This window comes from Aquarana catesbeiana, linkage group LG08 (assembly GCF_042186555.1).
Source record: "Aquarana catesbeiana isolate 2022-GZ linkage group LG08, ASM4218655v1, whole genome shotgun sequence".
Lineage (NCBI taxonomy): Eukaryota > Metazoa > Chordata > Amphibia > Anura > Ranidae > Aquarana > Aquarana catesbeiana.
In genome coordinates this window covers 108,528,867-108,545,794 of record NC_133331.1, presented here as the reverse complement: position 1 = coordinate 108,545,794, position 16,928 = coordinate 108,528,867, and the positions used below count along the sequence as shown (strand labels likewise).

General features: G+C 37.8%; 1 protein-coding gene across 2 annotated transcripts in view; it reads right to left on the bottom strand.

Moving 5' to 3' along the window:
- Positions 1-847: 847 nt before the first annotated feature.
- Positions 848-16,928, bottom strand: part of RHOBTB1 (Rho related BTB domain containing 1) — a 125,214-nt gene continuing 109,133 nt past the window's right edge. For both annotated transcript variants that reach the window (XM_073596266.1, XM_073596267.1), the window contains 6 exons: positions 15,180-16,141; positions 12,620-12,738; positions 12,010-12,160; positions 10,705-10,793; positions 8,928-9,033; positions 848-6,874 (listed from right to left, as the gene is read on the bottom strand). In XM_073596266.1, the coding sequence (XP_073452367.1) occupies positions 6,702-6,874; positions 8,928-9,033; positions 10,705-10,793; positions 12,010-12,160; positions 12,620-12,738; positions 15,180-16,141 (1,600 nt within the window). In that variant the 3' untranslated portion in view covers positions 848-6,701. The remainder of the gene's footprint in view (positions 6,875-8,927; positions 9,034-10,704; positions 10,794-12,009; positions 12,161-12,619; positions 12,739-15,179; positions 16,142-16,928) is intronic.

The window sequence follows — 16,928 nt, the reverse complement described above, 5'->3', positions numbered from 1 at the left end:
CTGTCAATCTGTTGGAGCTCCCTCCCCTCATCATTTTTCTCTTTGTGTTGGAAAACTTGTCAGTAGTAATTCATGCATATAGCAGAGGAATGAAGCAGCAAAGAGAAATTACATTTAGGGGTTGATTAGGCAGAAGCAGAAGCTCTGCTGACATCCATCATCCAATCATGTGCAAGCAAAAATGCTGTTTTTTTTTTTATTTTCCTTGCATGTGATTGGGTACTCTTTGCAAAGTGAAGCCTTACCTCATTTACTAAGCTCTGGTGCAACTGCACTTGCTTCTATTTGCCTTTAGTAAATCAACCCCTTAGTGCTCTGGATTGAGACAAGTACACACTATAGAGCAGGGTTAGGCAACCTTGGCCCTCCAGTTGTGGTGAAACTACAAGCCCCATAAAACATTTCAAGACCCTGATAATCACAGGTAAGGATGAGCTCCGGCGTGTTCACACACTCCGTGTGCCGAGCCCGCCGGCGCTAATCACAGGCAGTGAGACATTTCCCAATCTCTGCAGCCGCACATCGGGAAAATGTCTGCCTGTGATTAGCGCAGCGCCGTGCCGACTTCCTGGCGGGCTCGGCACGCGGAGTGTGTGAACACGCCGGAGCTCATCCTTAATCACAGGCATCACTCCTAGAGGCAGAGGCATGATGGGATTTGTAGTTTCACCACAGCTGGAGGGCCGAGGTTGCCTATCCCTGCTATAGAGGGAAATGTTTTTTCCATATTTCATATCTGAGGTTTACAACCACTTCAACACACGTGTTAACTCAATGCATAGTTCAAATGGGCCCTTAATCTTTTAGTCAAAAAAAAACAAAACAAAAAAAAAAACACAAACAAAGCTTTATATTTAAACAAGTTTATTGACATTTTCTTTTTTTTGCAAAATAAAAAACATAAAATAACCACAAAGATAAAGGCCATAGGCTGTATTAACCAAATGAACCAGCCACTTGGTTAAATCAATTGACATTTAAGATTACAACAGGATATTATTGCATATACCCCAGATGTGTTAGTAGAGTTGTAACATTTGGCAAGTTTACAAACTGAGCTTTGGTTGTGAAAAACCGACTGCTGAAACGTTATTCCCAATGGGTCAGAGCTGACGTTAGAGAGTGATTGTGGATTGCCACTTCCATATTTTCAAGCAATACCCAATGTAAATTAATTGATTGGATTTCCCCCACCTAATCAGTAACAATATCTATTTTTTTCTAAGACTTTCCATTCTGTTCATTTTGCTGGTATATTGCAACAGAGTTATCCTGTTTTATTAGCACCTGTATCTACAATGCTAAACTAAGCTGTTAATGGCATTGCCAAGAATGGACCCTGTAAAAACCTGAACTTCAGTCAATAGAATATGGCTTTCTACAACTCTGGGGTTAAAATGCTTTCCTATAATTCTACAAATGCTTTATTACATACTACCAACCCTTATTACTCATGATTATAGGGGAAGGCCTACAAAGGAAATTTCCTCCTAAAAGACTTCTCCATTTTCAGTAAAAAGAGGGAATCCCCTGCAATGGAGATGTGATGAGCAGGGTTTTAGACTGAAATGAGTCTTGTCTTTGTTTTCAGACTAAAGAATCCAAACAGCTGGTTGCAGTCAGAATGGGTTCAAGAGTGAAGAGGGATCCAAGACCCTTTGAACACTTTCATTGAAAGCTTTTCCAGTTTTATTTTTACTGAAAGTGGCATATCCCTAGCAAATATCCATTATTAAGAAAGGATAAGCCTAGAATACAAGCTGCCCGTATAACGGTCATACAGATACAATTTAGAGATATACTTAAAGCCCAAATGAAGTCACAGAACTGAACAAAAACATTTTTAGAGTAATACCATTATTTTCCCATTATAGAACTTGTGCCAGGTATCATAAATATGACTGCAGTCTAATAGAAACAGAAAAGATCCAGTGCAGTAATGCATAGAGACCTGTTCTGACATGTCAACAATAGAGGTCTGTGTGAGGACACTTGTGCTGAGGGGTGTGGCTGTTACTCAGCTCTGCCAGCACAGAGCAATGCAGTATGAAGGCAGGGAGCATTTCCACCAAGCATAAACGTTATTTTAAAGGCATTTCCTAGCACAAATTAGTCACAAATCATAACCTGTGCACTATAATGAGATGAAAAGGTATGATACTTCAGTTGGGCTTTAAACTTGGTTAAGAAGCCTAAATATTACTGAAGGGAAAGACAGGTTGGTTACTTGCTGTTCAGCAGCCTACCTGAAAAATACTGCAGAGAGCCTCTAAATAGCCTGAAATGGTGAGTAATATACAGTATAAAGTATATACCATACACAGATGCACAAATATTAATACTGCAGTATGTACTGTATAAGGTCTATACACAAACATTCCATTACATGTATTTGTGAATGTCAGCGACTGGTACTTTATGCAAGACACCTTATGTTTTAGGATTATAGTCTGAGACATCATTTGCACCATCTTCACAAAAATTTTACAGAATTTAAATATAAATTGTAGAGACTAAACTATATTTAGCAGCATCATTTATAGGAGATGGGATAATTTAATCCTGTAGTGTCGAAGGACTTTCCTAATTTATTTCATGGTCAAAGGAAAACTGTACTGAGAGAAATATATGTAAGGTGTTGCTTAGCTATCCTTTAAAAATGCTAGGTACCTGGCTGCCCTGCCTATTAAGTGACTTTAAAAATTTAAATCACTGACACAGAACAGCTTTAGAGTTCAGGAATGTCATACTTTTTCCATGAGCACCAACTCCAAAGAATCAGTATGAACGCCAGGCATGTATATTTTTCTTAAGAGATATTACTATTATTATTTTTTAGCAGCTTCATAATTCTCTCATGACAAGAATAGGTTACAGTAACTAAATGGTTTCAGAGAAAATATTTTAGTGATGGACAAGCAAACACACATCAAATTCTGTGTTTGTTATAGGGGAATCCTTAGAACTTAAAGGCTAGGTTCACCTTTTGATTAAAATGGACTATGTAGTCAAGGGGCTCCAGTAGGTTAAAACACACTGTGCAGTTTTTAAAAATATTGCCTAATGTAATTGCAATACCTGTAGGCCATTTGCGGCACCCCCAAAGCCTGGAGCGTTTACTTGATGTTGGGGGCAAGCAGTCAACGTAGGCCACACCCTAGCAACAGCGCATTGCCAACAATGGTAGTTTTTCAGAAATTGCCATAATTCCAGCATTTACATTAGGCAATATGTTTCAAAATGGTCCAGAGTATTTTAACCTACTGGGACCCCTTAACTGTACAGTCCATTTCACTCAACAGGTGAACTTAGCCTTTAAAGTGGAACTTCACTCTCTCAAAAAACATTGACCATTTTTAATCCTTATGCTGCTAGCATTAGTAAATAGATAGGAAGGTATTATATCATATGTATTTGTTTTAAACATTTTACATTTTTTTTAGTTACTTTCTGGTTTTCAGGCCTAGCCAAATGATGTCATATCCAAGGAGTCTTCAAAGGGGAGGCGGAGTTTTCTCAGCTAAGCACACCCTCCTGGCTGCATGCCTGAGCAAAGGGCAGCTAGATTCCAGGAAGTAAATGCTACATGAATCATCTGCCCTTACTCAAGATGGCCACAGCCAGAAATGCTAGGGAGAATTTTTGAAAGTGAGTTCTCAGCAAAATAAAGCATGGAGACCTGGATGGATGGGGCAGTTTGCTTTGAATACTAAAAATGAATTAAATAGTGTTTTTGGTTTGTGGTGCTCAAATACAGTGTACATTTGTTTAACATATCATTAAATGTAAAGGGTCTCAAAACCTAAAATATACAAATGACTAGTAACATTCACAAACACATATATAGGATACTAGAATATGTAAAACATACCCAGCATTAGTACATCTTTATGCCAACAGTAATCAAAGAATGTTATACGGGGATTGTATTTAAGGTTTATTTGAGCAGTTTTGCTCATTATTTCTTTATATTTATGGTTCTGCTTGGGCTAGGTAGGCGATTTGGGCCATTTGGTACCACGTTGCTACATAACAAAGTTGTAGATATTATTCTTAGCTGTATTAGAGCATTTATGCAGTCATGGCAAGTATAGCTCCAATAGAAGACTATACCTGCTATAATATTGATTACGAAGAATTGGCCCAGAAACAGCTCTGGTTCTCTTCCTATTGTATACACATTGTTTTTTTGTTTTTTTTATAATTAACACTGAAAATTCACACAACAACCAAATTTAAATAAGAAAGAGAAGGTATTTGAAAGAAATACTGATACACATGAGCATATACTGTAAATTCACTACATAACAAAAGGGAATTTCCCTATGCACATCCCGAAGATAGTGTCTGAATGAAATGCATCGAGCTACAGCTTATGTGACGTCCAAAAACTCACTTGGAAGTATATGGTTTAATGTAAACCTGACAAAATAAACAGAGTAATGTTTCCTGAAGAAGTCATCTATGACCATAATTAGGTCATATCCATCCGTTGTCACAGGCGACATAATTAGTGTGATTCTGTTACAATGTAACTAATCAATGCATGGGGAAAACCTGTTACTATTATGGCCTTATGTACTATTGAAGGCCCATCCACGGGTCTATTACCTGCCATAAAATGCATGTATTTTATCGCATAAAAATGTGTTTCAGGTAAAAAAGGGCATTCATTACGATGTAGCTAGTTCACACTTATGCACTGTAGCTTATGAAATAAAATATGTAGCATTTTCCTTAAAGCCACGCTCTGGCCAACATTTTTTTTTATTTAGAGCCTGGACTACTATTAGGTATTTATTGCTGTCTGTGTCCCTATTTGGGAGATTTCTTTTTTCTTTGTGCCAATTGGATTGGTTTCAGATATAACCTTTCCTCACTCTGTGCAAAACAAAAGCAAAAAAAAAAAAAAGTTGGCTGCAGTTGGCCCTAAAGGCATGCATAAGTGCCTGTGAAAAGACATACAGTAATGCACTTCATATACTGTACATATGTTACTGCATGCACCTAGTGTGAAAGGGCCTTGTACAGTCCCTGAGGAGTCCTGGATTTTATTCATTTCAATTGTGACATGTCTATCACAGATAAAGATTTATAGTCTAAAAACCCAGGATGGCAAGCCTGCATTGACGGATTACAGGAAACAGCAGGATGCATGGGACAGGTAAGTAATCTACACCTAAGAAAGCAAAATAATAAAAAAAAAAAAACATCATTCTATATATATATATCATCACAGTATAACGCACATAGAGCTTCAGGAAAAAGTCTGGCCAGGTTCACTTTAAATCATTACTTCTCTGCACGGAATGTGGAAGACCACTGCTATTAAATGCATGATTCTACATGAGAAGTAGATAAGTATTTAGGTTAGTAAGACATTTTGTCTGCGAATAGGGTATATATGTTGCCCTGAATATCCCTGTGAATAGAGCCCTTCCAGTCTAATGTAGGCATTTCACATAACATGAATATTGATATATTCAAAGTAAGACAGTATATATATATAAAAAAAAAGTTTCCAGTGAAGTTGGAAACCAGGTCACTGCTGGGTTGTAGTGTCCACATCCTACATATTAATAATTTCAATTCTGGTTATACAGAAAACACAAATATTTTTACTTGTTTGTTGGGGTTTCTTCTCTATTCTTAACACTTAACTATTTATTGTATCTACTTTTTAAAGATAAAGAGACAAAGAATTTTTGATTTTTATATTTTTAGTGAGCAGAAAAAAAATGAAAATGTGCCTTATTTGCAAAATCGGGCCTTTTTGCCAGATCCTTGAGAATTCCTAAGCAATATTTGCTAAAAAAAATGTAACTAAGCAGAGTACATTGCTATAATGTTGACACAGGCAACAGGCTGCTAAGGGCTCGCTTAAAGGTAAAGCCATTGAGGCTAGAGGCCACAAGCTAAGCAAAACCTAATATACTCATTCAGGTTGAGTTTTTTTAGCATTGTAAGCTCCACATTTTACATTCACCTTGGGCCTTCATATTTGTTTAGCCTGCCCTGAGGTGACCCTCCTCTCAGGAACTAGTTTGATTATTTTATAAGTGGCACAGACAAATTTTGCATCGCTGTAACTGCTGATCATGCAGGCTAGTTATTAATTCAAAAAATACCTGAATTTGAAGATTCTTTTTGATTTCCAAGAGCTGGGATTTAAGCAGTAACATAAGTACATACAGCTTTGAACATGATTGTCCTAGACAGAGGTTAACGTGAAACAATTATCTTGAATGTTACACAACTTTGATCCCAACTTTTAAGAACACAGTACGAGCAGAACAGATGGAGCTTGCGCTCTGCAGTATAACAATATAATGCATAAGCGCTTGTCCTTGTATTGGCTTATTTGCTCCAAAATTAGAGATCCCTGTATTTAGTGTCATGTATTTTCCTCAACACACCTTACTTAGTCAATAGGTGACCATTCTGAAAATCAGTAATTTATGCCTATTCATGCCTTAAACTTTTCCAGTGACACAAGGGGTCTACATGGACCCCTTTCCAGCTGAAAGTAACAAGCTTTTTGACCTGCTTGAAGTGAATTGTGCTTTGATCTTATAAAAACATTAAATGCACACACGTGGATTGAAATCAGTGCTTCAAAAAGGTAACTACTGTACAGCTTGTTTGAACATTAAGACAAATTCATACACATGTGTTTTTCAAGTCTGCAATGAAGTCATTGCTTAGGCAAAGGCCGCGGAGGATGAGCTCCAGAAGCACCACTTGCGCTTTGACCGGTGTTTATTAAGGACACTGTCTTCCTTCTCCCTTTCCTTCTTCACTCGCTGGTAGTGGTCTTCTTCTTTTAGGTACCAGACTGGTGGCCATCGATGTCTTTCAAAATATTCTTGATTTTCTGCAAAAAGAAATGGAATAGTTTTACAGCAGGGAAATCATGAAAGTCTATCTTAAGGTAGTTCTAGTGAGAGGACACTTTTAGCCTTAATGCATTCCCTGCCTTAAGGTAAAGAATGTCCCAGTATTTGTATGACCTCTATATATACTTACATAAGCCCTATCTCAATCCAGTACTGTGCCTACACGCAGCAGTGCTGCTCTCACTTTCTCTCCTCACAAGACTCAGTGAGAGTAGCAGGAGTCATTGGCTCCTGCTGCTGTCAATCAAATCATGTGGGGAGAGAGCAGGGGCAGGGCCAAGTTGCACTGTGCGTGTCTATAGGTGCACACAGCCTGGTTCAGGAGCAAGCAGGGTACCCCAGAGGTGGATGTTCAGGGCTGCCCTGTGCAATACCACTGCACAGAGCAGGTAGGCATAACATTATTATGTTATTTTAGAAAAAAAGAAATATTAAAAAAAATAAGCTTTACAGCCACTTTAAAGCTAAACTACAGACAAAACGCTTTCTACAAAGTGGAAATACATTTTTGTGGACTGCTTCATCAGCTTAAAAAAATTGGCAAAGATGTCTAAATCACAAAACTGGTTTGACAGAATTACAGGCTCAGCCAAGAGGGTGACACTGCTTTCTTTTACAGTTAGGGAATACAGTGCTGTCAGTTTGCTGATTGGACAATAAAGGAGCAGCAACACACTGTTAAGACATCAACTCTGCTCTCTTCTTGTGTCAGCATGTTCCTGGTCAAAACATGCACATGCAACAAAGTCTGTCTGGCTTCTACTGCCCCCTCCATTCAAAGTGCTGTTGAGGAAAGGATGACAGCAGTCCAATATCAAGACAGATCCAGGTACTTATGAAAGTTAGATGTACATTTAATTATTTTTGAATGAATACAGAACTTCACTAAGTGGTGTTCTAATAAATATTTGCCTGAAAATTAGCTTTAAAGTTTCCATAGACTAGCAGATTTTGTTCTTTAACTTTCTAGTAGACATGATAGGATCATCCATGTAAAACAATTCCATTGTACAACTAGGTCCAACCAAAAGCAGATTGTTTTGCTGTTAAACCAAGCAGTAAGAAGCACCACTGCACTAGAATAAAAGGTGTCCCTCAGCAGGTCTAATATGATGACCTGGTTTAAGTGAAAAATGGGGCAGATGGAAAGATGGTGTAGCTTCAGGATTGTCATAGCCAGGTTAATGAACCTCTGGATCACCAAATGGAAATGATGGCTGAATCCAATACAAACTAACTATCCCATAGCTGTCACTCTAGATGTGTTTCGGATTAGCATTGTGCTTTCTGTAGTATATTCCCCACAATGTATAGTACAGCCAACAATAAAAGGCAGTATCGTACCGCCATTATATACATTGACAGCTGTGGTCTTTGTTAAATTAGGCTCTGAATCCACCAGGTTGATATATCATTCACAATCTATTATCAATCACCCATAAGTGATATATCAGTCACAACAGGTGACAATTATTAGCAGGTCATTTAAAAAAACGTTCTAATTAGCTGGCATATCATCCACTAGGACTCTAGCCGACAAGCACAAATCATTTTAAATGTAAACTGCGGATCCATATAGGAAGGACAATGAATGATGGTGGTAATTGCATGCTTTTATTTCCTAGCCTGCAGCAGAAAAATGATAAACTGGAATCTAAATGGTTGCTATAGGCCACACCTATGCTATTCTTCACTCCAGTTTTTTTCCCACATGAGGTTTAGTATGTTGCTAAGTAACCATACTGACTAAAATGATATTCCCTTAACTCCTTCACACAAGCAAATTTGATATGCTTACTATCTTTCCAAGTTTAATAGTGTTGCTTAACATCTAGAATGTTTAATGACTTTGTAAAAATAGGATAGGGTTAACAAAATAAGTGGTGACAGTGAATTTCGGGAAATGCATTAAATAATTCAAGCTCATCGAGTTATATAATATAGTCTATTCTCATGAATATTTGTCATACAAAGGCTACCTACAAAGAGTCAAAATAACAGGTTTGAATAAAATGCATTAGATTTACCCACCAGCAGATTTTGCTTTGATGTCTTTGCGGAACTTGGAGCAAACGCTGTTATAATTCGTGCAGATATGGTGCAGGCACCAGGCAGCCAACTGATGTGCATTGTGAAACTGGAAGTCAGATATTTAGCTCAGTTAATACAAAGCCCAATAATTAACACGATTATATTTGACATTATTGCAATTATTTTGAATACATTTGGTCAGAGTAAGCACAGCGGGCAACAGCTTTTAAGTTACTCAGTTTATCTCACTCTTTCCTTAAAGTGTTTGTTAACCCCAAAAAAATGCTGCCCCTGTCCCTTTAATGTGCAATTAGCAGCATGGTGCTTTTGCTTTTTAAATGATCCCTCTGTATCTCCTACAACACAGGCAAACTTATTGTTCTAATACAGAGAGGATGGGAGCATTTTATACAAGTGGCTTAAAAACTTTAAGTGTTTATGCAAGCCATTAATACCTAAATCCACACATTAAAAGTAGTAACACATTTAATTATAGTTTCTCGTGCAACCCCTTATTTTTAAATATTGTATTAACCATTGGCTCAGGACATTATACTTAAAGCGGAACTTCAGTCATTTTTTCAACTTTCCATCTATTAAATCTTCTGCCTTTGTTGTTTTAACTTTGGATAGTAAAAAAAATGTTCTGCCAGTAAATACCTTATACAGCCCACTTCCTCTTTCTTGTCCGGTAAAAAGCCTAGGCTTTTGTCATCATGCACAGCTGTCTCTATCACTCTCGTTAGAGTTTGCCAGGAAGAGAGGGGGAATGAGTCATAAGATGACCAATGAGAGCTGGAGGTGTGCCTCTGTGTGTCTGTGTAAATCCAGGAAGTGAACAGGCAGCAGCTTCAGCTGCCCACAGTTAAAATTGATGCAGCCAGACTCAGTGGAGGGAGATTTCTGCAGCAAATTTGGCAAGTACAGAATCATAGTATATATAAAATAATATGCAAAGTGGTTGGAGTGAATTTGTAAAGAAATTTTTATTACAAATTATGTGAGCAGACTGCGGTTCCTCTTTAACTTGTGTCAACTGTATGTGTATATTTCATTTTGGTGCCCAGGATTACCATAAACCAAGTGCTATGGTATGAGTAGGAGAGGGGTGGGTATGGGCATACCAGTGAACCTCAGGATTTGAGGCATTAAAAGGTGCTGAAAAAATGGCCCTAATGTGCAGGCACTGGGAAGTGCCAGCTATTTCTGGACAGTGGCAAATTAGACACTTTAGTAGTAATGGCCATGGTAAAAACAAACCTGTCTTTACATAACTTAAATAAAACTATGAGCTTAGCACAACTGGCAGAATAACCCCCTGGACCTGAGAAAATTGTTACAAAATTTGTTCTGAGTTACAATTAATTAGGGAAAAAAATGCTTTATCTTCCATGCACCTTTGCACTACAGTGCTTGAGGCAAAAGGTATAGAGCAGATTAACATCAAACACGTCAAATGATTATAATATATATATTTTTTAAGGAATATCAATATACTACTATATACTGAATGAATATACTACTTGTGTAAAATTGGTAGACATTATTATTGTGAAAACTGCTGTTTTTTTTCTCCATTAAAACTGCACGTCAGTATGGCATTGTGAATATCTGCGTTTGTCTTGTCTGATTCACAAAATTCCATGACTGCTTGATCTTCAGCTAAGATAATCCCTACTTAACATTTACATCTGCTCTCCTTCTGCTGCCAGGTTGCCCCTAGTGCTTATACAGTAATATGCACTATGCCTGATGGAACAACTGTCATAATACTGACCTGAGCCAATTCCAGATAAGTCAGCACTTCATGATCAATATCCAGCCCATTCATTGCAGCTTTGGTCAGCTCTTGCACAGCATGCTGTTCTGCAGGACAAAGCACATTTTATGCTGTATTACAACCATTATAAATAATACAATGATTTGCTGATGTAAAAAGAAATACACAGGATGCAGAATCTATTATTAATCTTCATGCAAACTGACCTAACATTTAGCCGTATGTTGCAAAGTGTAAAAAATGTAGTTTCATCTTTATAATAATATGTAGCAGTGAGATTATTCCATTAATAATTATTACTTCTAACTTTATTTACATTAATGCAACTAGGATTGTACAGGCTTTGAAAGTATCTGCGCTACCCAGAGGTAAAATTGCTGAAATTTGCTTGCCACCATGACATCGTCCATATGAGTGAGAAAAACTGCACAGTTTTTCATTAGGTATACAAATACTTAAACTATCCTATAAAATGCATTCAATAGTTAAAACATTTATGCCTTTCCTGCCCTGCTCACTATCACAAATTTCTTGGAGAGAATATGTTAAATTAACCACATGGGGGGGGGGGGGGGGGGGGTTTGGTCATTCTGGAAGAATCTGAACCTCAGGGGACCTCCTTTTAGTTTAACATGCACATTGACTATTCAGTGTATATCATTTTTCATTAGCAATTCTATACAGCATCATGCTATCAGTAGAAATAAAATAAAAACAAATATTTCCTAGCCGCTTAACTGCCCATAACGCTTCTGCGGTCGACAGAAGTCCAAAGTGATTACCTGTGTGTGTGTTGTGGCACAACTGCACTACCACTGCTCATAATCTATGACTGTCTCATCCCATGTAGTCAACACAAGAGACCAATGTTTTAATGGGATGTTTTCTTTTCTAGCTCGGTCATTTCTTTGCTCGTGCTGTCCTTGTTAAGAAACATTGGAAAATTTCCCACCTGAAGTAGCTGGGTCTAAAGATGCCCGTAAACAGGAAATTTTAACCAATTTTGGACATGGGGTAATGGTCATCATGTCTAGGGATAGCAGTAGGCCCTAACAATCGAGAACTAGAGTTTAGCTAGTTGAAATTATCTTCCATGTGGATAGGCTGATGCCTGCATTTTTATGGAACAATAGTTTATTCAAATAGTCATTTGGCAGTCAGAATGTCTTTTTGGAATTTAGTGAATATATTCAGGTTACCAGATTCATGTAGGATAGCTGGCTTTCAGTAAAGCTTTATCACATTATCATTAGTGTGCTGGTATGAATTATGATCCATGTGCACATATCACTTTGTTCTCACCTGTGAGAGCAACCAAATGTGGAAGGCAGATTCTGTTGGCCAATGCAATCAGCTCCAATGGATCCATCTCTGGTGTGCATGATAGCTGCTTAGTATACAGATAATCTAAGACTGCTTGCATTGATGATTTGCTTACATTTGGAAGTATGACCTGTAAACATGAACAAATGCAAAGAAATCAGCTGAATATGCATATGCATATGCAAGCAGCCAACCAATTATGATCATCACTCTGATGCTATAATATCTTTTTGCTGTTTGTGTGCAGAAGACTTTGTATATTGTAAATCAAAAGTATAACTTTAAACAGTACAGAAATTAGTTAAGTTGGGATCATATTAATATTTGTGGAGGAATGTTTAGTGAAAGCTACTAATGGACAGTTTGGAACCACAAAAGGCAACGGCTTACTTTGCGTATTATAAAATTTGTCCTTGCTTGAACATATGCCAAAGTTATTTTTAGTTTGACCAGTAGAATCAAAATTGCTGAAACAAGCCAGCTCACAAAAGGTCATTAAAGGGTTTTGATAATGAGTATATTATAAAGCAAACAGAAAATCATACGATACAAAGGCTAAAAAACATACTGTATAGTTACTGCCACATACCTCATTATTTGCACTTTCTACAAAGGAACCTCCGAACATTGCAGACATCCATTCACAGCTGCAGATTAGAAGTGGTTTATGGGCACTGATGCTTCCATCGTCCAATTTAAAGGTCACATCTGAAAATATGAAACCATGGTCACTCAGTTTGTGCTTCCTATAGTGTCCTCAATGCTACAGAAAATGCCCCTTCCCCCATTTGTATGATATATTAGGATGGTAGGCATATTGCACTTGAAGAGAAGCTACAGACATTTTTGTGTTTATGAAAAGTCTGCAGCTACAAAAACGGTACCTGCTGACATTTAATAAACAGACACTTATCTGTCCCGGGATCCACGCTGCGCACTGTGAATGGTCCCGCAGTTTTCTGGGACCTGTGAAGTGTCCCAGAAGACTGTGGGGAGGGAGGTGGAGAGAAGAACTTTGGCTTGGATTGTCTAGGCCTGTCAAAACCAGGTACCCAACCCCCCCCCCCCCAAAAAAAAAGTGTCATTTGGTGAAGAGGAGGGGGGAGGAGGCCTGAAAGCAGAACTTCGCCTTTTCGGTGGAGCTCCGCTTTAAGCAATTTTCTTTTTGTACTTAAAGTGTGAACTATGACAAACAGCTACAGAATTAAAAATGTACAAAAACTGTTACCTTAAATATACCCCACCAAAAGAAAAAAGAAAATACAACTAAGGGCCCAAGTTCTTGTACAAGAAATATGCACCATGTGATGACATAACTGCAATTCGCATGTTACTAAGTCATCACATATATCCCAATATGCTCTCATTACATCTTGTTGATCAGTGGGGGCTGATTTTTTACACAGAGATTTGCAGAAGCTTCCAGTTTCAGATGTCTGTCATCAGAAGGCGTTTGTATTGAATCAGGCAGCTTCTGTAGTTATACCACTGACTGTCAGACTCTACATTGTTTTATTATCGGAAAAGCATCCCTGAAAAATTGTGAACCCCTTTTGAAATCACAAAAGTGTAAAAGCACTAGTAAACGCACTAGAGCTTAAGCTGGAATGCCCAGAGTCATTAAGGACTATGGATCTACAAATGTGACTTTACATTGTTCTAGAGCAACTTCAAAAAGTTTGATCCTAATTCAATATACTTCATATCTAGAAAACTAAAATAAAAAGTATATGGCACAATTTGCGACCTTCTCCTTTTCAAGCAACGTAACCTTTCTCTCAAGACACAATGGGGGTTATTTACTAAAACTATATGGTGCAAAATCTGGTGCGGCTCTGCATAGAAGCCAATCAGCTTCTAAGTTTTATTGTCAAAGCTTAAAGTGGATGTAAACCCAATGTCATCCTTTCTAAATTACTGCCATAGAGGTTATCTATAAGGATATACATGCCTCCTGCATGTATCTTTACCTGTCAAATGTCTCCCCTCTGTCTGTTATTAGACCCGAAAAACTGCAGATTCTGTGGGCGGGTCTGTTGTCTGGAGCTCGGTGGGTGGAGTCGTGATGTCAGTAGACTCTCCGCCCACCTCTACACTCCCCTTGTCAATATGCATTTTCTCCTGTGTATTTCTAACACTGAACTTCTGCTGAACTACTGCTATGATCTCTAACATCCAGTGAAAAGACAGGAAAGTAACCACGACTTCAGCATGCCAAATCATGCTGAGGTGTGGAACAGCCAATCCTTGCAGAGCTGCTGAAGAAAGGAGTGGGGGTGGGAACCAAAAAATAATGCCTGTGTCTTAGGCTAGTGCACGAGATATGTAAATCACCTGTCACTCACAGCAAGGGGGAGGATTTGATAAAGTTTTTCTCAGTTTGTCAAGATTTTTCTCACTTAACAATAAAAGAGTATTGCTCAGAGATGGATTAACTCTGTGTGGCAAGACTGGGCTCAAATGATATGAAATCTTATACTCTACATTATGATATAAAAAAAAAAAGATTTCGGGTTTACATCCACTTTAATTGAACAAGCTGATGTTAGAAGCTGATTGGCTATCATGCACATCTGCACCAGATTCTGAGTGCTCCAGTTTTAGTAAATCTCCCCCAGGTAGAACAATCAAGCTAAAATAATCATCTTTGAATGTGTTCTTAACAGGAGAAAAAAATTATGGTCTCACCTCAATGATCAATTGTATTAACTTCCCATTATGGGAAGACGGAACATACACATATAAACATCAACGCAAAATATAACCCTTATACTGTAATCCCTCAATCAGTATGTGTAGAATGTTTCAAAATGACATTCTCCTTTTTAAAAGTTAATGAGTTGCATGAGAGGAAAAAAATAGTATGACCTTTGAAAAGATAATGAAACATACTTATAAAGAATAGAGGACTGCAGCTCCAAGATAAAGAATACATGACTACAGGCAAAGCATTTGACCAAGAAGTCACTTAGTATTTGATATTCAATTTGACCAATAAGGTTTTCAAAGTGAAAAGAGGTCAATAATGCTGTTGCAAAGCTGTAAATTTGACTGTATGAAGGTGCAAAATTTGCAATTCTAATTCAGACTGAGGTGCTCAATAGATGATTTAGCTGAAAAGAGCTGCAACCAAAAGGCAATTTACTCACCAGAAAAGGTTGCCTTGGAAAGACATTCCTTGATTCGATTTGCTTTCCTGACGTGGAATGCTTTTGTGATTTCCTGGTTCATAAAGGCTTCTTTGTTTGTAATGTTTTCCACCATCATTCTCAAGTCAAACACTTCTAAGATTTCTGCAATTTGTGCCACTCTCATCAAACCCTTCTCATTTTCATCTAACTGTCCTGTGTACAGAAACCGTAGCACAGTCTTAAAAGGCCCATACTGTATCGAAGAGTCCATTCGAACCACAGTCATTGAACAAGTTCTGTTTGAAATTGGGTTGACCATCAATTCTTGGTGCATGCTAAGAAAGCCTTTGCTCCATGTCGACAGTGCAACACAAGCTTCTCCTTCACAGTCTGTAGTGAGTAAAGTATCATCACTTCTTGATATTCGAAGACAGGCATTTGAAGGTTTCAAGGAAGCCCCATCTGTGTCCTCATCTGTATCAAGACTTAATGTCCTCATTAGCAAGTCCTTGGTAGGCTTTTCTTTCTTGCAGTGCCTGTCAGCGGAATTCTGAGACTGTTCGTATTCCATTAAAAAAAGGTCATAAAATTTTGAGGAGGAGGTAGCAAGGTAAATTTTATGAGCGAAGATCTGTTTTTGGCCCTGAAGTACAAACATGATATCTGCACACAATGAATTGTCCAACAAATTTCCAGCATCATTCATGTTAGACTCACTGGATTCAGGGATTTTAATAACTGGTGGTGGTGATTTGGGTGGAAGAAATGGTGCTTGGAGAAAAGGTTTCTGAACTCTCTTTAGATGAGACTTCCAAAACTGGAGATGTCTTCTAGAGATCAAAGCTGCTCTGATTGCATTGTCAAAAACATCCTTTATCCCAAACTGATCAAAAACACTGGTTTCGTAATATGGAATACCAAGTTCCTTTGCAACTTCTCGTCCTCTCTCTGGTGGCAAGATGTCTCCTCTTTTTATAGGTCTGCAAATCAAAATAAATATGAAATTGAGTATACCTAATTCAAAAATAATATCGTAAAGATTAACCCCAAGGAATAAAGAAAACATAATTCACTTTGCGTAATAAATCTTGAAATAGATTTGCATGTCAGCTAGTAATATTATCTGCTATTTGTCTTTAAAACCCATTAACAAAGAAAGAGATAGAAATGTATTCCATCAGTTAACCCACTGGCATCACTGGTCTGCCCCCTTGGTGAAGGGCATTACCATGGCATCCTGCACTCACAGTATATTAGTGCAGAGGCTAGAATAGAGGCAACCAGGGACCAGGACCCTGTGCATAGCAGAAATTGTCCAGAATATACCTGAAAGGGTAGGTATATGAATAAAATGCAAAAAATGCATGCTGGAGAGTGGAGATGGACTTTAAATTAAGTTGTCAAAACTGAAATTTTAAATCAGGTTCTTAAATGGGCTTAAAAGCGGAAAAGATTTTAAGCTAACTTTCATGCATGTGCTAATACCTACTCGTAGTCAACTTATAAAGAAAAAGATGGGGCAGTGATAAGTAAGAAAAATGGTTTCCATCCTCCAAACACCAGAGCAAGGGTAGGGTATATAAAGATCTGTGCGTGCATTTCCTTTGCAAGTATTTTGGTAAGTAAAAGACTTTTAATAGAAAAGATTGGCTGAGGAAAGTCAGAAAATATTAGCAAGTGAAAAAAAAAAAAAAAAGTGAAAAAGAGAAAGTGAGTGAAAATCTCCCACAGAAAGCAATTGAATCTGGCAGAGGTCCTAAACCTTCC